Here is a 22,230-nt window from a genome sequence, read left to right on the forward strand (position 1 = left end):
TCACTCTCAGGCCCTTGACCCAGGAGCCGAGAGAGAAACGTTCCAGGAGCAACCACTACACAGTCCCGTAGTGGAGAGAATTGTAAACACCAGGGACGTTAGGACCCTCATAGAGCTTAATCAGTACAAGTACACTAATGTCCCGGTAGCTGAAGAGCACATGGCCAACCTCACGAGCGATGAACTAGCAGAAGCAATCAGACTATACAGACAGGAGCAGACCCGCCTCCAAAAAGAGGCAGAACTAGAGGAGGAGCCGGAGGAGTCCGGGGACTCCCAGCAATCAAAGAGGTCTGTATTCGACCGCATTGAAGCCAAAGGAAAGAAAAGCAAAAAAGACCAAGGCAAGAAAGAAGCAGAAGCTGCTAAACAGAGAAAGTTGGAAGAAGTCCGGGAGCAAATCAGGAAAGAAGAAGAAGCAAAGCTCGAGCTAAAGATCCAAAAGAGAATACAATTAGAAGAAGAGAAGCTGTTGACCAAGTCTAGGACAAAAGAACCCGGAGAGACCCTACTCCGGAGCTGATTTCTGATGATGAAGAAGAAGAGAAGCAGAAGGACCTAAAAGACATGATCTATGAATTGCAGAGGAAGATGGACAGAGACTCAGGAGTGGAGATTGGAGAAACACCCACTCCTTTCAGCCACTCCTTAGAAGCTATCCCCCGGCAGCGGAACTTGAAACATTACAACTTTGACTCCTTTGATGGTCTAGGAGACCCGGAGGAGCACTTGAACTACTTTGAGCAGATAGCGCAGATATACTACTACAACGACTTGACGAAATCAAGGTTCTTCGCTTCAACCCTTAAGGGAGGTGCCCAGAGATGGTTCATCAGAATCCCCTCCCGCAGCATCCACTCCTGGAATGAATTTCGAGCTTCTTTCCTTAGGAGATTTCGGGCGAACAAAACGCAAGAAATGCACATGTGTCACCTGGAGACGATTCAGCAGCACGACAATGAGTCCCTCTCTGCATACATGCGCCGGTTCTAGGAAGCAATCAATAAAGTTTCAAATATGGATGAGAGGGAAGCTTTAAGCATCTTTAGAAGAAACCTGGACCCAGAGCACAATGAAAGGTATATTGTGGAGCTGATCAATAAGGAGCCGCAAAGTCTGGCAGCAGCTTATTCTATGGCTGCCAGATTCATTAAGGAAACAGATGTGCTCCAGGCAATGAGAATGACACGGAATGGAGGGTCTAGGAGTAAAAACACTGATGACCGACCGAAAGGGGGTTACCATCAGGACAAGAAATTCAAGCAAAGCAACCAAAGCCAAGAAAGACAAGCAAACTCGGTTTTCCAAAGACTTGGTCCTAAGCAGGAGTCGAACAGCGACCCAGGACCCGTGAAGCAATCTCGGGAGCCGAAGTAGGAGCCGAACTGGACTCCTCTCAACATGACCCGGGAGGAAATCTTGAAAGAAGTCAAAGACAAGCCTTTCTATTATCCTCCGAAGCCAATGCAAACTCCTCCGGAGAGCAGGCCCTACAATAGGCAGTGTGATTATCACGAGACCCATGGCCACAAGACCGAGAATTGCTTATCACTCATGTACTTCATTGAGGACCAAGTGAAAAAGGGGAATATGAACAAGTACTTAGTTCGGGACAACAACAGAGGGGAAGCGCAGAAGAAAGGAAAGAATGTAGTCAATGTGGTCCTAGGCGGATCCTACTCCCCACCCCGGAACCCGGACTTCGGCGAAGAAGTACTTTCAATCCAATCACTCCCAGACCTGGTGATATCCTTCAGCAACAAGGACTATGAAGGAGTCAACCCTCATCACAATGCAGCTTTGGTTGTCACTCTAGACAGTTTCGATAATAAAGTAAGAAGAATGCTCATAGACAATGGCTCTTCAGTAAATATCCTCTTCAAGCACACAGTGGATAGAATGCAGTTAGGGAACGTCCGCTCAAATGAATGTCGAGAAGACCCACTATATGGCTTCGGCCACAACTTAGTCCCAATCCAAGGAACCTTGTATCTGCCAGTCATCTTTGGATCTGCTCCTAACCAAGTGACTCATGTCATCAAATTTTATGTGATCAATGTTCCTTCTTCATACAACGGAATCATTGGCAGATCAGCTATAACCATGATGCAAGCAATAACTTCAATTTCCCATCTCAAGATTAAGTTCCCAACCCCGACGGGAGTCGGGGAAATTAAAGGAGATTACGGAGTTGCTGAAACATGCTGCAACCAGGGGTTAGTTATGGTAGAAACCCACCAAGATAACAAGAGGAAGGCTACGGTCCTTCGCAAGCAACAAAGCATGAAGAAGCACCGACCCCGAATAAGGGAAGAAGCGAATAAAACAAGTCCAGAGGAACTGGCAATCAACCAAGTCATGGTACTGGACAAGACAAGTCGAGTCCTAGAACAACCTTGTCCTACCATGCAAGCAACCAAAGAACCTGAACAAGCAAACATCTATCTGAAGAAGAACTCTGAGGCCCGAATTCGTCAAATGGTTTCAAACAAAGAACAAGCAAAGATCGAGGCCGCAGTCGACACAGAAGAAGTCGAAGTAGATGAAAGTAATTCAAGCAAAAAAGTGACGATTGGGTCAGGACTCGAGGAGTCCTTCAAGGAGAAATTAGTATCCCTGCTCCGAGAGTATAGAGATGTTTTTGCCTGGAGTCCAAGGGACATGCCAGGACTATATGAGTCCATAGCAATGCACAGCTTGGATGTCAACCCCAACAGGAAACCAGTAAACCAGAAGAGAAGAAACTTTGCTTCGGAGAGGCAAAGAGCCATTGACGAAGAAGTAGAAAAACTACTCACGGCAGGAATCATCAAAGAAATCAAGTATCCGGAGTGGCTAGCTAATGTGGTCATGGTTAAGAAGTCCAACGGCAAATGGAGAATGTGTGTGGACTACACTGACCTAAATGATGCATGCCCGAAGGACCCGTATCCTCTTCCAAATATTGATCAACTGATAGATGCCACCTCAGGACATGTAATGCTAAGTTTCATGGATGCCTTCTCCGGATACAACCAGATAAATATGAACCCTAAGGACATCCCTAAGACAGCATTCATAACTCACAGAGCAGTCTACGCTTATGTGATGCTACCCTTCGGCCTTACCAGCGCAGGATCCACTTACCAAAGAACCATGAACAAGATATTCAAGTCCCAGATTGGGAGAAATTTAGAGTGTTATATCGATGACATGATTTCCAAATCAACAACTATACCAGGGCACGTGGAAGATCTGAAGGAATGCTTTGAAAATCTAAGAAAGAACCAACTCAAGCTAAACCCGGAGAAATGCACCTTCGGAGTAGGAGCAGGCAAGTTCCTAGGATTCATGATCAGCAATAGAGGAATAGAAGCCAATCCGGAGAAAATAAAAGCAATTCAGGAGATGAAAGCTCCCAGGACCCAAAAAGATGTGCAGAAGCTAGCAGGATCACTAGCAGCACTCAGGAGATTTGTCTCAAAACTAGCAGAGAGGTGCCTACCCTTCTTTGATTTACTCAAAGGAGCAACCAACAAGAAAGAGGTAAACTGGAATCCGGAGTGCCAGAAAGCATTCGAGGAAATCAAAAACTACCTCTCTCAGCCACCAGTCCTAACTAAAGCTAAGCCAGGAGAGCCTCTCTACTTATACTTGTCAGCGGGAGCACAAGCCGTAGGAGCTGCCCTAATCAGAGAAGAGAATGGAATACAGCAACCAGTCTACTATGTAAGCCAGGTCTTAAAAGATGCAGAAACAAGATACCCAAGATTAGAGAAGTTTGCCTTCGCTTTGGTTACAACCTCAAGGAAACTCAGGCACTACTTCCAAGGGAGGGAAATCAGAGTAGTGACAGATCAACCACTAAGGAAAATACTCCACAAGCCAGATATCTCGGGAAGACTTGTTAATTGGGCTGTGGAATTGAGCCAGTTCAACCTAAGCTTCATTCCCAGGACTGCAATCAAAGCTCAAGCTCTTGCAGATTTCATAATCGAATGCAACTTCCCGGAAGAAGACCAAGAGCCAATGGACACAGATCAGGAGCCAAAAAAGGAAATTAGTCTGGGAGCCTGGACCTTAAAGGTAGATGGTTCTTCAACAACCGAGAGGTCAGGAGCCGGACTCATACTCAGGAGTCCAGAAGGATTCAAGATTCAGACAGTTATATCCTTCAGCTTCCCAGCAACAAACAATCAAGCAGAATATGAGGCGTTGATCGCAGGACTAAAGCTCTCCCGGACTCTAAGGGTCCAGGACTTAAAAATCTACAGCGACTCCCAGATAGTGGTCAAGCAAACAAATGGAGAATACATAGCAAAGGACCCTACTCTGGCGAAGTACCAAGCACTGGTTCAGAGCTACTTAGCCTCAATCCCAAGCCACCAAGTCCTTCAGATATGCCGAGAAGAAAATGAAGAAGCTGATATCCTATCCAAATTAGTCTGGAATTCATCAGATCTGGACTGCTCAGTCTACTTCGAAGAACTCCACAAACCATCCATTAAATCCGGAGAGGTCTTGGAAATAGAAAGCACCCAAAATTGGATGACTCCCTTCATAAACTACTTAGACAAAGGGGAGCTCCCAGAAGATAAAGGAAAAGCTCAAAGATTGAAAGCAAAAGCATCCAAGTTCTTCCTCGAAGAAGGAGTACTCTATCGCAAGACTTTCTCATCTCCTATCCTGAAGTGCATTGGCCCAGAAGAAGCAAAGTACTGCTTGACAGAAGTGCATGAAGGAATATGCGGAGACCACATGTCTGCCAAAGCCCTAGCTCATAAGATCATAAGACAAGGCTACTACTGGCCAACAATTCATCAGGATGTAACAGAATTCGTCAAGAAGTGCAAGGAGTGCCAGCTCTTCAGCAATGTGTCCCGGATAAGCCCAGTCTTACCATCCTCAGTCCTGTCACCTATCCCCTTCACTGTTTGGGGTATTGATATTATGGGACCCTTCCCTCGAGCAAAAGGAGACCTCAGGTACCTACTAGTCACTATTCATTACATGACAAAATGGGTTGAAGCAAAAGCAATGAGGACAATCAATCAGCAAGACTGCATAAAGTTTATGGACAACATTCTGATGAGATTCGGGATACCACGAGTCCTAGTATCAGACAATGGGCCCCAATTCATTGGATCAGAGTTTGAGTCCTACCTCCAAGAGTGCGGGATCAAGCACAAAAAATCATCAGTGGCATATCCCCAAGGAAATGGCCAAGTAGAAGTAACGAACAAAATCATGCTCTGAGGTATCGAGAAAAGACTCAAAGCAAGCAAAAGTAAGTGGGCAGAAGGACTACCAAGCGTACTTTGGTCCTACAGGACAAGCCCAAGGACAGGCACAGGAGAAACTCCATTCAAACTAGCCTATGGAACAGAAGCAATGCTGCCTATTGAAGTGGGTTCTCCTTCACACAGAGCAATAAACTTTGAAGAAGAAGCAAAAGAAGAAGGACTCAAAACAAACATGGAACTAATTGATGAGGTCCGGGACCAAGCTGTACAAAGGATGGAAAAATATAAGGAGAAAACAAGAGACCACTTCAGTAAGAAGTCAAGAGTCAAAAACTTCCAAGTTGGAGACTTAGTCCTTCGAGACACTGAAGCATCAGATCCCACAAACACCAAAAAGTTAATGCCCAAATGGAAGGACCATACAAGATCAAAGAAGTTCTCAGGCCAGGAACCTACAAGCTCTTGAACATGGATGACTCAGAAGTCCCAACCACTTGGCATGGACTAAGGCTAAGGAAATTGTATCAGTAGTAAACCAAACAAAGCAACCAAAAAACTTGTAGCTAATATGGCAAGCAACCAAAATGTTTCTCCTTCTACATTGTATGAATGATCAATGAAAAGCTTTCTTTTTAACTTGCATATTTTTCAAAAACAACCACTAGTCCGGACAAGCTATTAGTCAGGACTAGAGCAACCAACTTTTACTTAGAATTAATTTTCTAACTAAAAGCAGTCACTAGTCCGGACAAGATATTAGTCAGGACTAGAGCAACCAACTTTTACTTAGAATTAATTTTCTAACTAAAAGCACCCACTAGTCCGGACAAGATTTTAGTCAGGACTAGAGCAACCAACTCTTACTTAGAATTAATTTTCTAACTAAAAGTAACCACTAGTCCGGACAACCTATCAGTCAGGACCAGAGCAACCAACTTTTACTTAGAATTAATTTTCTATCTTAAAGCAACCACTAGTCCGGACATGCTATTAGTCAGGACTAGAGCAACCAACTTTTACTTAGAATTAATTTTCTAACTAAAAGCAACCACTAGTCCGGACAAGCCATTAGTCAGGACTAGAGCATCCAACTTTTACTTAGAATTAATTTTCTATCTTAAAGCAACCACTAGTCCGGACATGCTATTAGTCAGGACTAGAGCAACCAACTTTTACTTAGAATTAATTTTCTATCTTAAAGTAACTACTAGTCAGGACATGCTATTAGTAAGGACTAGAGCAATCAACTTTTACTTAGAACCAATTTTCTAACTAAAAGAAGCCACTAGTCCGGACAAGATAATTAGTCAGGACTAACCAGCAAAATTATACTTGGAAAAATATTCTAAGGCAAAAACAAACTACAGAATTAGACTAAAATAACAGCAAGGAAAGCATTCATTAAAAATTCACCGGCCTCAAATGAGCCCGGAACAAAGTACAAAAAATATTACAAGAACCAAATATTATCAAGTCTTAAATCAGTAGCAATTTTACAAATCAAATATAGATCAGGACTCCGTAGCATTAGGAGGCAGGAAACTGGGGCAAGGGTCGTCGAACGGCTCCGGTTCACCTAGTCCAAGCTCAATATCTTCCTTGGCTTTGATAAACTCAGAGACGAAACTATCCCAATCAGCCTCCGGATTCGTCTTGATATGCCTTCCAGCAATCAGCCAGCAGCGAGCTATCTCCGGAGCACCAGCATTGGTAAGGGCTCTATCGTACTCCTCGGACCTTTTAAACTCAGCAACAACTTCAGACTCCGGACGCATAGCGGACATCTGCTTCCGGAGCTCAGCTAACTCTGACTTTAATTCGGAAGCCTCCTTTTCAGCATTTTCCGCCCGAATTGTTACCTCATTCAGGTGCTTATTTAGTCCGGAGAGGGAATTGTCTTTCACAATTATCTGGTCCCGGAGCTGACTAATCTCCGAGTCCTTATCAGCAATAGTACTCCGGGAGTTTTTAAGTTCATTGTAGGCCAGAGAAGCTTATCCGGCCATATACCCGCCAAGCTGCAAAAAATGGAAAAACTCAGAAAAATATTCTAAGGCAAATCAAGGCAAGAAACAAGAACAGAAAGAAAATACCTGACCCCAGAGCCGGGAACACTCCTTCATTGTGGCATCGAATCCGGACTCATTCATCTTACTCCACTGAGGTTGAGTCGGAATCTCAGCCATGAAGCGAGCCACCTTCTCCTCCACCCCCGGACCACCTTCATTCGGACTATCCACATCAACTGCTTTCCCTTTGCCAGCCCCGGACCCAGAGCCAGCTTCATAGTTTTCAGACCTAAGAGGTTTCGACCCAAGAGTCCGGAGCCTCTTCCTCCTCCGCCCAGAATCAGCACCCGGAACCTCCCCAATAGAACCTAGATCCTCAAGATTGTCAAACTCATTACCAATATCCAACTCAACATTATGCTCCGGAGTGGATTGGTTCACATGAACTTCAGGCTCCGGATTGGGGACAGCATTGCTCTGTGATCCCTCCTCGGCCGAGGCGTTCGATCCAGAGCCACCAGCAGCATTCTTCTTTGGCAACTTGAAAGCCTTGCCCAGACCTTTCAGAGCATCACTGTAAGCGGAGGACGACATGTCCGGATTATAATGTGGTAAACCTGCAGGAAACAAACAAAAAACACAAGTCAAAAACAAGAAGCAAAAACAAAGGGGAGCAGATAAGAAACATTTAAAAGGTCCGGATAAGAAAGAAAACTACTTACAGCTCAGCCTATGCAGAGTTCTATGATTCATAAAGGTGTCTCGGGTCATCTGGAAACCCAGACATTCACAAAAAGCAAAAATTAACCGGAGAGCGTCACCCCGGAGCACATCCCTGCGGAAGCGAGTCCGTACTCCTTCCGAAGCTATATGGGGTAGATAGTGCAAGTCCAAACCCCGGAGCATGATCAACTCCCCATTCCAAAACTTCAGCGAAGATTGCTGAATAACGGGCCTATAAGAGCCACCGTATCCACACTCCGGAGCCCGGAACCGAAGCTCCTATAACGGGAACTGGCTAGACCGGACCAACTGAAAGATGTGATGCCACAGCTTGAACGTGGGCTGAACTTTAAATTGATTGCAGGTGGCAATGAACCAAGTCATCCACTTTATTCTATTAGGCATTATCTGCATTAGAGAGATATTGTACACATATTTGCACAAATATTTTAGAAACAAATGCTAGTGCGGATTCCATCCAGACCGGAGATGCTCCAACCACACGGGAACGAAGCCATCAGCCGACCTATGATGAGCCCTCTCATCCGGAGTCGACCACCTCCACTCAATCCGGTGATCCAACTAAAAAGCAGCCCGGACCGCCGAATCCTGGGCTTCATTATCTAGCCCAGAATACTCATCCTTCAACTTATAGTGCTCCTTAGCCACTATGTTGTTCGCAAACTTCCTATCAAAAGCTTCCCTATCATAGGGCCCCGGGCCAGCATTCTCCTGCCTAGCATATCCGGACCTAATGCTCCTAAAATAAAAACTGTTTTCTATCTCCTCGCTCTTAGAAACAAAATAACCAAGATTCTCCACCCACAAACCCTCCGGACTACAGGGTACCTTTCTTGAAGATATTTTAGCAACTGTAAGCTTCGTTATTGCCTCAGAATCCGAAGTGGAAGCCCTCTTCCCCATCTCAACCCGTTCAGAATCAGCAGAAGACTCAGAATCCGAACTAGATGGCCCCGGATAACAAGTTATGAAGGCCTTGGCAAGAGCTTTAGTCCGGACCATAAACCTAAAACAAGTTACAAAGGTTAGTCTAAAACTCCTACAATTTATTTATCTTTGAAGCTACATGGTCCGGACTACCCTATGATTCAATTTTATTACAAGTCAAAATCAGACAGTCCGGAGACCCAACCAAAATATAAAACTAAACGTACTCTCCAGACTGAAAACCCCCGAACCCAAACAAACAACCCTAGCCTGTTACTACGAACTTAGATATCAAAACAACTCAAAAATAACAACCAATTACAAACTCAAAACCTAGCTTATTAGTCCGGACTAAGTACCCAAGTCCGGACCCTAACAGAAAACCCTAATTCCAGAAACACTATCATTACAGGATCGAACACCAAAATATAGACAAAAACATATATATACACACATATATACAGATATACAAGACAATCAAAACAAGAACTAAACACAACATCATACAAAAACTATAGCAGAAACACAAAACCCAATCGAACAGCAAACTAAAATAAAGAAAAGAAGAGGAAGAAACTTACAAATGAAGAGATTACGGAGAAATTGGGGAAGACCGGACAACGGTGGCGCACCAGCAAGAAATCCCGACGTAAAAAATTCAGAGAATAGAGAGAAAATTGAGAAGAGAAGATGAAGAAAGGTAAAAACTAAAGAAAGAGGGCAGCCCCTCCTTTTATAGAGGCAGTGAAAAATCCAACATCCACGCCACGTGGCACGATCCCAGCTACCCATCATAAGCAGTAATTAATAAAGTGTAATTATTACGGCACGTCTCTCCATATCCTTACAGCTGTAATAATTCAAATAATTGGGGGAAAAAACCCAAAACCGTTTCAACTTCCAAGTCCGGACTCCTTCTCACTCAGCGCAATCCGGACTGGGGGCAAGAAAAACTCAACTCCTGCTAAAGACAACCACCTTAGTCCTGATTCGCTGAACTCAATGAACTCCGGACTGGGGGGCAAGAAAACCTCAACTCCTGCTAAAGACAACCACCTTAGTCCTGATTCGCTGAACTCAACGAACTCCGGACTAGGGGGCAAGAAAAGTTCAACTCTTGCTAAAGACAACCACCTTAGTCCTGATTCGCTGAACTCAACGAACTCCGGACTGGGGGCAAGAAAACCTCAACTCCTGCTAAGGACAACCACCTTAGTCCTGAGTCACTGAACTCAACACACTCCGGACTGGGGGCAAGAAAAACTCAACTCCTACTAAGGACAACCACCTTAGTCCTGATTCGCTGAACTCAACGCACTCCGGACTGGGGGCAAGAAAAACTCAACTCCTGCTAAAGACAACCACCTTAGTCCTGATTCGCTGAACTCAACGCACTCTGGACTGGGGGCAAGAAAAACTCAACTCCTGCTAAAGAGAACCACCTTAGTCCTGATTCGCTGAACTCAGCGAACTCCGGACTAGGGGGCAAGAAAAGCTCAACTCCTGCTAAAGACAACCACCTTAGTCCTGATTCGCTGAACTCAACGAACTCTGGACTGGGGGCAAGAAAACCTCAACTCCTGCTAAGGACAACCACCTTAGTCCTGATTCGCTGAACTCAACGCACTCCGGACTGGGGGCAAGAAAAACTTAACTCTGCTAAGGACAACCACCTTAGTCCTGATTCGTTGAACTCAACGCACTCCGGACTGGGGGCAAGAAAAACTCAACTCCTGCTAAAGGCAACCACCTCAGTCCTGATTCGCTGAACTCGAATGAACTCCGGACTTGGGGGCAAGAAAAGCTTAACTCCTGCTAAAGACAACCACCTTAGTCCTGATTCGCTGAACTCAACGAACTCCGGACTGGGGGCAAGAAAACCTCAACTCCTGCTAAGGACAACCACCTTAGTCCTGAGTCGCTGAACTCAACGCACTCCGGACTGGGGGCAAGAAAAACTCAACTCCTGCTAAGGATAACCACCTTAGTCCTGATTCGCTGAACTCAACGCACTCCGGACTGGGGGCAAGAAAAACTCAACTCCTGCTAAAGACAACCACCTTAGTCCTGATTCGCTGAACTCAACGCACTCTGGACTGGGGGCAAGAAAAACTCAACTCCTGCTAAAAACAACCACCTTAGTCCTGATTCGCTGAACTCAATGAACTCCGGACTAGGGGGCAAGAAAAGCTCAACTCTTGCTAAAGACAACCACCTTAGTCCTGATTCGCTGAACTCAACGAACTCTGGACTGGGGGCAAGAAAACCTCAACTCCTGCTAAGGACAACCACCTTAGTCCTGAGTTGCTGAACTCAACGCACTCCGGACTGGGGGCAAGAAAAACTCAACTCCTGCTAAGGACAACCACCTTAGTCCTGATTCGCTGAACTCAACGCACTCCGGACTGGGGGCAAGAAAAACTCAACTCCTGCTAAAGACAACCACCTTAGTCCTGATTCGCTGAACTCAACGCACTCTGGACTGGGGGCAAGAAAAATTCAACTCCTGCTAAAGACAACCACCTTAGTCCTGATTCGCTGAACTCAATGCACTCCGGACTGGGGGCAAGAAAAACTCAACTCCTGCTAAAGACAACCACCTCAGTCTTGATTCGCTGAACTCAATGAACTCCGGACTTGGGGGCAAGAAAAGCTTAACTCCTGCTAAAGATAACCACCTTAGTCCTGATTCTCTGAACTCAACGCACTCCGGACTGGGGGTAAGAAAAATTCAACTCCTGCTAAAGACAACCACCTTAGTCCTGATTCGCTGAACTCAACGAACTCCGGACTGGGGGGCAAGAAAAGCTCAAGTTCTTTTAACAAAACAATCAAAAGCTCATATTCTACAAACATACCCAAATTCACTCCCCCATCCAGAAAATCTGCATAAGGGAGTGGGGGGCACATGATAGTCCATACTGCTCCTAGGAGGATTACTCATAAGCTCCTAACTCCATACAGCTCCTGGGAGGCCTACTCCTAAGCTCCTAACTTCATACAGCTCCTGGGAGGCCTACTACTAAGCTCCTAACTCCATACAGCTCATGGGAGGCCTACTTCCCGATCTCCTAACTCCATACAGCTCCTGAGATGCCTACTCCTAAGCTCATAACTCCAAGCAGCTCCTGGAAGGAGTAGTCCCGCACACTACCACTCCTGACCAGCTCAGTCCCGCAAGCGGAACCTTGATAAACCCCGACACGTGAGACGTTGGCCCAAGCACGTGACGGGAACAACTGTCACACATCAATCGTGGGAATAAGCAGGGCACGTGTCAGAGGATCCTCAGAACATTCCTTGACCAATCCCGTGCTGACACGTGTAAAGCATCCACTCCAGCCAGGTGCCCCCCGCTCCCAGAACCAATGGCTACGATTCAAAGGTACCAACCCCAAAACCCTACCCTTGAGCTATAAATAGCCCAAGAAGGTGAGGTTTTAGGGTTAATCATTCTTTCACACTCATATACACACACAGCCACCCGAATTCTTATTCATCTTCATCTTCCCAAAAAGCTAGTTCTTACTCTCACGCCGGAGGCGCCGCGGGACTCCAACCCCCCTTCCGGTGTTGTTTTGTAGGAACCCAACCACAGCTACACCTCTACAGCGGCGAAGGATCCAGGATGGCGTCGAAGGAGCAGCCCCGCCACCAGGAGTTATCATATAATTAGATAGATCAGAATTCCTCGGAAGAACTTTAAACTGTACTTCATATAGAGGAAAAAAAAAGAGAAATGGTCACTTAATAAATTACCTAGCTATAATTCTTCTTCAAATATTTTGAGGTTTATTATCTCTTTATCACTTCCTAGTGGATGTATATAAAAGTTTGAAGAACAAATGGGGAGGGGGAAACTGTTTTTATATATGGGGCAGGGGGATTATGTTTTGATTTAACAGTTACAAGTTGCTAATGATGTGCTTAGTAGTTTCTACATGAATTGACGGCTCTTAAGTGTAGTTTTGTGAGTTCCCCGCCCTCCATAATCAATCTTAAAGGTAGGTGCGGATCATAAATCCTACTCAACATGTTCTTATTGGAGTGTTCAAAAATATGTGGATCGAGGATCTTTTATAGATAAAATGGTAATAATTCTAAAATTAATAAAAATCTAGATGATTGTGTGCAAAATATGCAAAGATTTAAAAAGAATATTTTAATTTCTAAAAATAAGAGTAGATTTTTACAAATGGGCTTACTAACAACTAGACTAAATTCACCGGAGTAATCACACTCGACCAATAAATTTTGATTATAAAATCCGGTACAAATTATGTACAAACTTTTTTGGTTATTACATATATCACTGGAATTTAACATCATTTAACAATAAATGAGTAAATTTTGGTTATTACATATATCACTTGAATTTAACATCATTTAACAATAAATGAGTAAAATTTTTAAAAACATTTACTATATACGTAAAACATTTTCATAACATTTCATAATTTATGAAAAAGTTGCAAAAATTTCTACGAAAGTCTCATATTTTCTTATAGCTATGCTCAACAAATACATAACTAGAGTTCAAACTAGTGTGTGTTAAACAATAGTTATGCATGTGTTGAATTCATATCATATATAATTTTAAATTGGTATTATTAATAAAATCAAAATAAATTAACAATATTTTATAATTTTTGTACCCAATATTTTTTGGGTGAACTAATAAAGAAAATTGAAAAGTATATAATATTAATTTAACAAAATTTTAGTAATGACTAAGCACACTTCTATATTAAAGAAATAAAATTTTGGTTTTTTGAAAAAAAATAAAATATCATATTATGTGCCATAATTTAATACTGGCGAATGAGAAGGATATCGAAGAAATAAATTATATTTATTTAATAAAATTTAAGTTATTAGTGAAAAAATGATGTTTAACCCGGGTTATATAAGTAGAATCAAAAAAATTGTAATCATGTACTTAAGAATTTTGTATTTGATTTTGAACCTATATATTCATATATAGATATATATATGTATAAGTGCATGCAAACTATCTTTAACTACAAAATTACAAAAAAAATAAATAAATAAAACTAATATAAAACTTTGGTTAACACATATATAACTTAAATTAAAATACAATTACATATATTTTACGACAATTAATTTTAAATATTCATAAAAAGTACGTGTAAATTCATATATAATAAAGTTCTAATATGGTACAAAGACTATAATCTTACTATATGATACGGAGCTTAGTAGTTACATTTGCAAATCAAATCAAACTCATCGAGCTGCAAACAAGTCAAGTTCTTTTTGAACCGAGCCGAGGTTAATTATTTTTAGAAAAATGAAACGAGATGATCAGAGTTTAACGACCGAAAGAATAGTAATGTTCAATATTGATTAATAAACTTTTTCTTATAATGATATAAACATTATCGATCTACACTTATTTCTTAAATCTATATATATTTATTTTTGACGTCGAGGTTTAAGAATATGTCCAATTTTATTTTACACTATTTAGAAAATGCTAATTTTAGAAATCGTAAATTACTTTTTAAAATATAGATGTCAAAATTTTATTATGTTCTAATATTTTACTAAAATCGGGTGTATGTAAATTATAGGTTATTTAATGATGTTCATGAAATTATGAAAAAATTGGAGACAAATAAATCATGATTACAATGTTTGATAGTTCTCTTATGAAAAAATTAAGCGTTAAATTTTGAAATATGAACGACATTTCCATAATAATTAAATTATTAATAAACGACGAGAAAAATATATTTATAAATATATTAGTGATTAGTAATAATTTATCATTTGTAATATTTATCATTATAAATAATTTATTATAACAGAATTTTAACTGAGTTCGAGCTGATTCCGAGCTAAATTATTACCGAAAGCGGAGTGAGTCCAAGCGATTTCGAGTTTAACGAGCCAAGTACTAGTTTAAAAGAAAAAAGCTCGGCTTCACTCTTTTTCTAATCCGAACTCATTTTCATGTTTAAGATCGTTTTGACTAAGGAGACGAGACGAACTGAGTTCACTTAAACGAGCCTATCTCCAGTATTGTTCATAATAACTCTGTTTATTTGTAGCCGTACTCTTGAATAACTGTGGTATCAAGTTTTTCTTTTGTTGAGGTGGTTAGTGTGTGTGAGCAAATCTTTACAAATTGACATTTGATTGCATCATCAATATTGTGCTAAATTCAAAATTAAACTATTTAAGTTTACTAACTAAGACTCAGGATCCAAAATATTTTTACTTTATTTCTTCTCTAAATATTATTGTATTTTTATATTTATAAAAGACTTGTAGTAGTAGACTCGGTTAAAAACCCAATATTTCACCAAATAAAATCTGAAGGAATAATAATTTGAAAAAAATGTTCAAAAAATATTTTAGTTCATGTCCAAATTCTAAAGACAACATATGTTTTCAAGATCGGCATCCTATGTTTTCAGATTTGAACCATGCTTCTATTAGAGATGCTAGGGTAGGAGAGGGGAAAATGGGAAAATAAGAAATATGTAGTGGCAGACCAAAGAAAGGAGGAGTAAATGAATGGTAATCTCATGGTAGGAGCAGAGGAGCTAGAAAAAGCTTACAGTAAGGAATAAAAATGGAGGAATAGGTGGGACAAATATATTGATTAGATGTGAATAAAGTGATTTATTTTAAAAAAAATTATTAGTTTGGATTCTCATTTTTCATGTGTCTCTTATTAAAACAAACTTATTTAAGGTAAATATACTATTTTTAATTTCATAATGCATTTTAACAATATTTCCTCATTGTGATAAATTATCTTCTTTCCTAATATTATTGAATACCAAAAAGAAAAAGCATGTCCTCATTGAAGATGAACTCAACATATATATTTTTTCTTCATAACTCCCACATAAATCATCAATTCTCAAACTTACAATTATAGAAAAGTTAGGAGATATATCATAGTGAATTCTAGAGTTTGTTTAGTATTGATCCCATTGAATATCAAATTGATAATCATCAAATTAATAAAACACAAACTAAATAAACAATATATCATAATTTTCAAAATTAAAATAACAAAATTTGAATTAAAATAATAAATGTTATGAACAAAGACTATCAAAAAAGTCAAATTGACCCATGCTTTTAGAGATGGTGAGACGGGCAAATTGCAAAATGAGAAATGTGTGAGTGGCATCTCCTGGCTAGAACAATCTTTCATGAGGTAATACATACAACAAGGAATAGAAATTGAGGAATAAGGGTACAAATATATTAAATTTGAATAAAGTAATTTTTTTCACTAAATTTTATTAGTTTGGATTCTCATTTTTTTCTAAATTTTCATTATTTTGGATTCTCATTTTAATAAGTAAACTAATTGAAGGGAAATGTACTATTTTTCATTTCTTATTACATTTTAATAATTTAGGATTTCCTCATTATTGTGAATTATCTTCTTTCCTAATATTAGTGAATACCGAAAGAAAAAGGTATCATCCTCATTGAAGATTAACTCAACATATATAATTTTTCTTCATCACTCCCACATATATCAGCAATCCTCAAACTTACAATTACAACTACTATTTTAATTACACTGCTCTCCTGCAGAATCAACTGCTTAAGCACACTCTCCGCGGATCCTCCTTGCCAGCTGAATGTCCTTTGGCATTATTGTCACCCGCTTAGAATGAATTGAACACAAGTTGGCATCATGGAATAGGTCTACCAGGTAGGCCTCCGATGCCTCCTGTAGAGCCAGGACTGCATGGCTCTGGAAACGCAAATCACTCTGTAACAACAAATTCACTATTGCAAATTAGAAATAAATTTGGCACATGCGATACACAAAGATAAGGTTTCTCTTGGGTAAAGTTATTTGAAAAAATATACTAAAAACTAATTAACCTTAATTCCTTGAGCAATTTCACGTACAAGCCTCTGGAATGGAAGTTTTAATATCAAAAGCTCAGTAGTCTTCTGATACTTACGGATCTCACTACAAGAAATTACAGTATGATTAGCCTTGGGCAACAACCAGGAAATGATATTTCAATAAATAACATGAATTGATAAATATATACCGAAGGGCAACTGTTCCAGGGCGGTATCTATGTGGCTTCCTATAGGCACCAGTTGTTGGAGCACGCATACGAGCAACCTGTGATGGAGAACAAAACACAGAAATGTTAGGAGAAGATATATCAAGTTAGGAGAAGATAGATCATAATGTATTCTATTATAGGCATTTAATAAGATGTAACCTTGTGTGTGAGCTGCTTTCCAGGAACCTTTCCTCCAATAGATTTACGAGCAGTTTGCTTGGTACGAGCCATCTAAAAATAAAATAAGAATGGTTTTCAATCAATACCTTTGATGAATACTACATGACATACATATAATTAGATGTCACTTAATAAATTACCTAGCTATAATTCTTTTTCAAATGTTTTGAGGTTTATTTTCTCTTTATCACTTCCTAGTGGATGTATATAAAAGTTTGAAGAACAAATGGGGAGGGGGAAACTGTTTTTATATATGGGGCAGGGGGATTATGTTTTGATTTAACAGTTACAAGTTGCTAATGATGTGCTTAGTAGTTTCTACATGAATTGACCGCTCTTAAGTGTAGTTTTGTGAGTTCCCCACCCTCCATCTGACGGTCTATAATCAATCTTAAAGATAGGTGCGGATCATAAATCCTACTCAACATGTTCTTATTGGAGTGTTCAAAAATATTTGGATCGAGGATCTTTTATAGATAAAATGGTAATAATTCTAAAATTAATAAAAATCTAGATGATTGTGTGCAAAATATGCAAAGATTTAAAAAGAATATTTTAATTTCTAAAAATAAGAGTAGATTTTTACAAATGGGCTTACTAATAACTAGACTAAATTCACCCGACTAATCACACTCGACCAATAAATTTTGATTATAAAATCCGATACAAATTATGTACAAACTTTTTTGGTTATTACAAATATCACTCGAATTTAACATCATTTAACAATATTTTATAATTTCTGTACCCAATATTTTTTGGGTGAACTAATTTAATATTGGCGAATGAGAAGTATATCGAAGAAATAAATTATATTTATTTATTATAATTTAAGTTATTAGTGAATAAATGATGTTTAACCCGTGTTATATAAGTAGAATCAAAAAAATTGTAATCTTGTACTTAAGAATTTTGTATTTGATCTTAAACCTATATATTCATATATAGATATATATATATAAGTGCATGCAAACTGTCTTTAACTACAAAATTAAAAAAAAAACTCATATAAAACTTTGGTTAACACATATATAACTTAAATTAAAATACAATTACATATATTTTACGACAATTAATTTTAAATATTCATAAAAAGTACGTGTAAATTCATATGTAATAAAGTTCTAATATGGTACAAAGACTATAATCTTACTATATGATACGGAGCTTAGTAGTTACATTTGCAAATCAAATCAAACTCATAAACAAGTCAAGTTCTTTCTGAACAGAGCTGAGGTTAATTATTTTTAAAAAAATGAAACGAGATGATCAGAGTTTAACGACCGAAAGAATAGTAATGTTCAATATTGATTAATAAACTTAAATCTATATATATTTATTTTTGACGTCGAGGTTTAAGATTATGTCCAATCTTATTTTACACTATTTAGAAAATACTAATTTTAGAAATCGTAAATTACTTTTTAAAATATAGACGTCAAAATTTTATTATGTTCTAATATTTTACTAAAATCGGGTGTATGTAAATTACAGGTTATGTAATGATGTTCGTGAAATTATAAAAAAATTGGAGATAAATAAATCATGATTACGATGTTTGATAGTTCTCTTATGAAAAAATTAAGCGTTAAATTTTGAAGTATGAACGACATTTCCATAATAATTAAATTATTAATAAACGACGAGAAAAATATATTTATAAATATATTAGTGATTAGTAATAATTTATCATTTGTAATATATATCATTATAACTAATTTATTATAACGGAATTTTAACTGAGTTCGAGCTGATTCCGAGCTAAATTATTACCGAAACCGGAGTGAGTCCAAGCGATTTTGAGTTTAACGAGCTGAGTACTATTTTAAAAGAAAAAAGCTCGGCTTCACTCTTTTACTCATCCGAACTCATTTTCATGTTTAAGATCATTTTGACTAAGGAGACGAGACGGAGTTCACTTAAACGAGCCGATCTCCAGTATTGTTCATAATAACTCTGTTTATTTGTAGCCCTACTCATGAATAACTCTGGTATCAAGTTTTTCTTTTGTTGACGTGGTTAGTATGTGTGAGCAAATCTTTACAAATTGACATTTGATTGCATCATCAATATTGTGCTAAATTCAAAATTAAACTATTTAAGTTTACTAACTAAGACTCACGATCCAAAATATTTTTACTTTATTTCTTCTCTAAAAATTATTGTATTTTTATATTTATAAAAGACTAGTAGTAGTAGACTCGGTCAAAAACCCAATATTTCACCAAATAAAATCTGAAGGAATAATAATTTGAAAAAAATGTTCAAAAAATATTTTAGTTCATGTCCAAATTCTAAAGACAACATATGTTTTCAAGATGGGCATCCTATGTTTTCGGATTTGAATCATGCTTCTATTAGAGATGGTGGTGTAGGAGAGGGGCAAATGGGAAAATAAGAAATATGTAGTGGCAGACCAAAGAAAGGAGGAGTAAATGAATGGTAATCTCATGGCTGTAGGAGAAGAGGAGCTAGAACAAGCTTACAGTAAGGAATAAAAATGGAGGAATAGGTGGGATAAATATATTGATTAGATGTGAATAAAGTGATTTGTTTTAAAAAAAAAATATTAGTTTGGATTCTCATTTTTCATGTGTCTCTTATCAAAACAAACTTATTTAAGGTAAATATACTATTTTTAATTTCATAATACATTTTAACAATTTCAGATTTCCTCATTGTGATAATATATCTTGTTTCCTAATATTATTGAATACCAAAAGGAAAAAGCATGTCCTCATTGAAGATTAACTCAACATATATATTTTTTCTTCATAACTCCCACATAAATCATCAATCCTCAAACTTACAATTATAGAAAAGTTAGGAGAAGAGAGATCATACTAATTCTATTATAGGCATTTAATAAGATATGTAACCTTGTGTGCCAGCTGCTTTCTCTTAACCTTTCATCCACTAGATTTACTAGGGGGTTTGCTAAAATAAGAATGGTTTTCAATCAATACCTCTTATGAATACTAAATGGCATACAAATAATTAGATAGATCAAAATGCCTAGGAAGAACTTTAAACTGTACTTCATATACAGGAAAAAATTAAAGAAAATATAGATGATTGTATGCAAAACATTCTAAGATTTATACATGGTACAAATTTTGTTGGTTATTACATATATCACCTGAGTTTAACATCATTTAATAATAAATGAGTAAAATTTTTAAAAATATTTATTTTATTCATACAACATTTTTAGAATATTTCATAATTTATTAATAATTCCAAAACTTTCTACGAAATTATGATATTTTCTTATAGCTAGTGCTCAAAAAATACATAACTAGAGTTCACATTTGTGTGTATTAAAGAATAGTTATACATGTGTTCAATTCATATAATATATATAATTTTAGATTGGTATTATTATGAAAATGATAATAAATTAACAATATTTCATAATTTTGTACCCAATAGGTGATAGATAAAGAAAATTGAGAAGTATATAACATTAATTAAAATAAATTAGTAACGGCTAAGCACACATCTATATTAAAGAAATGATTTTTTTAAGAAAAATAAAATATCATATTACAATACAAGAAAAACGGATATTTCCTACCGAGGAATTGGTAGGAAATGCCCCAAAATCGATAGAAAATGACGAAATTCCTAGGTGGGAAATAACATCGGTGAGAAATGAGTATGATCACAGTGAACATGGTCCCACATGTTGATTTGGACAGCCACATGTCGAGGACCCACATGCCAAGTAAGATGCGAATTCTTCAAGAAGTTGTAGGAGATGAAGCATACTTGTGGTTTGACTGGATATGGTGACAATGATGCCCCAGCTTTGAAGAAGACAAACATCGAAATTGGCATGGCCGATGCTATTAACGCATGCTTCTGACATTATTCTTAAGAAAATTAGGCTTTGATTACTAATGTTTTTGATTTTCCTATTGTTTACTGAAATCCTTTGGATTGGTTTGGTAATGAAAATTATGTATTGGTTAATCAAATGCAATATTATTGGTTGGTTTTTGATTTTATCTATTTTTTTGTATGTATATAATTTAATCAGTCAAATATTTACCATCAGTTTATATAACTATAAATTATGTATAAAATGTTTATCTACATAATAAATGTTTTTAAAAAATTGATATAAAAAGCCCATTCTCTACAGCTACGAAAACATCAGTTTTTAAATAACAAGACATTAGTTTATAGCTGATGTATATTAACCAGACATCGCCTAAAACCGATGTTTATGTACATATTTGACATCAATATTTGCAAGGAGCTGATGCCTGGGGTGATTTTTAACAACGATTCGGGACCGATGTGAAATCAAAGGAACTGATATCTGAGATGACATTTCATATCAGTTTTGGACTGATGTGAAAAAAAATACTTTTCTATACACCCGTATAGATATTGGTTTTGAAGGAAATAAACATCAGTTCAGAACTGGTGTATATTGATCTTTTTCTAGTAGTATTTAAGGATCATCACAGGCAACTAGGCCTTCTAAGTCAAATCCTGATTTAAAGCTCAAAGGCATAGTTCTTGACACTAATTTTGATGTTCCTGAGAAATATTCTGGTGATGATGCTGAGTCTGATGATTCTGATGATGATGATAATCCTGATGATGATAATCCTGATGATGCTGCTCTGAAAAATGGAATAAAAGTATCTAAATTGTCTATTTTTGGTTCATCATCTGTTCATGCTCCCACTCTTAATACTCATAGGGCTTATGAATGGAATCAGTCTTGGGACTACCAAGTGAGAAGATCTCTCTGGAATCTGCTCAGACTTTAGTTGATCATTCTGTTCATTTGGTTTCTAATTCTGATATGAGAGCATCTATCAATGCCACAACTGTTTTAGTTAAAGGATTGCATTCTTCAGTGATTATTAAAGGAACAAACAAATGTAATGGCTTGATCAAGAGGATGTTCAGCATGGAAGCTAAGCAGGATCAAATTTCTGAGAAGCTCGCAGCTCTGGAAGCAAGTCAGACTACAACAAATTTACTATTGCAAATTAGAAATAAATTTGGCACATGTGATACACAAAGATAAGGTTTCTCTTGGGT

At 38.0% G+C, this 22,230-nt stretch overlaps 1 protein-coding gene across 1 annotated transcript; it reads right to left on the minus strand.

Moving 5' to 3' along the window:
• Positions 1 to 16,502: 16,502 nt before the first annotated feature.
• Positions 16,503 to 18,797, minus strand: LOC141700611 (histone H3.3-like). The gene is made up of 5 exons (XM_074504314.1): positions 18,782 to 18,797; positions 17,146 to 17,219; positions 16,966 to 17,042; positions 16,790 to 16,880; positions 16,503 to 16,673 (listed from the first exon to the last, which is right to left on the minus strand). The coding sequence occupies exons 1-5, from the start codon at positions 18,783 to 18,785 to the stop codon at positions 16,503 to 16,505; spliced, it is 417 nt and encodes a 138-aa protein (XP_074360415.1). The 5' UTR covers positions 18,786 to 18,797.
• Positions 18,798 to 22,230: the final 3,433 nt, after the last annotated feature.

Source organism: Apium graveolens, unplaced genomic scaffold (assembly GCF_009905375.1).
Source record: "Apium graveolens cultivar Ventura unplaced genomic scaffold, ASM990537v1 ctg2598, whole genome shotgun sequence".
Classification (NCBI taxonomy): Eukaryota; Viridiplantae; Streptophyta; class Magnoliopsida; order Apiales; family Apiaceae; genus Apium; species Apium graveolens.

Excerpts from the sequence above, each read along its gene's own strand:
- LOC141700611 (XM_074504314.1), bottom strand. Across the intron at positions 17,043-17,145 it reads GAAAGCAGCTCACACACAAG|GTTGCTCGTATGCGTGCTCC; the intron begins GTTACATCTTAT and ends TCTCCATCACAG. Across the intron at positions 16,674-16,789 it reads AAATTGCTCAAGGAATTAAG|AGTGATTTGCGTTTCCAGAG; the intron begins GTTAATTAGTTT and ends TTGTTGTTACAG.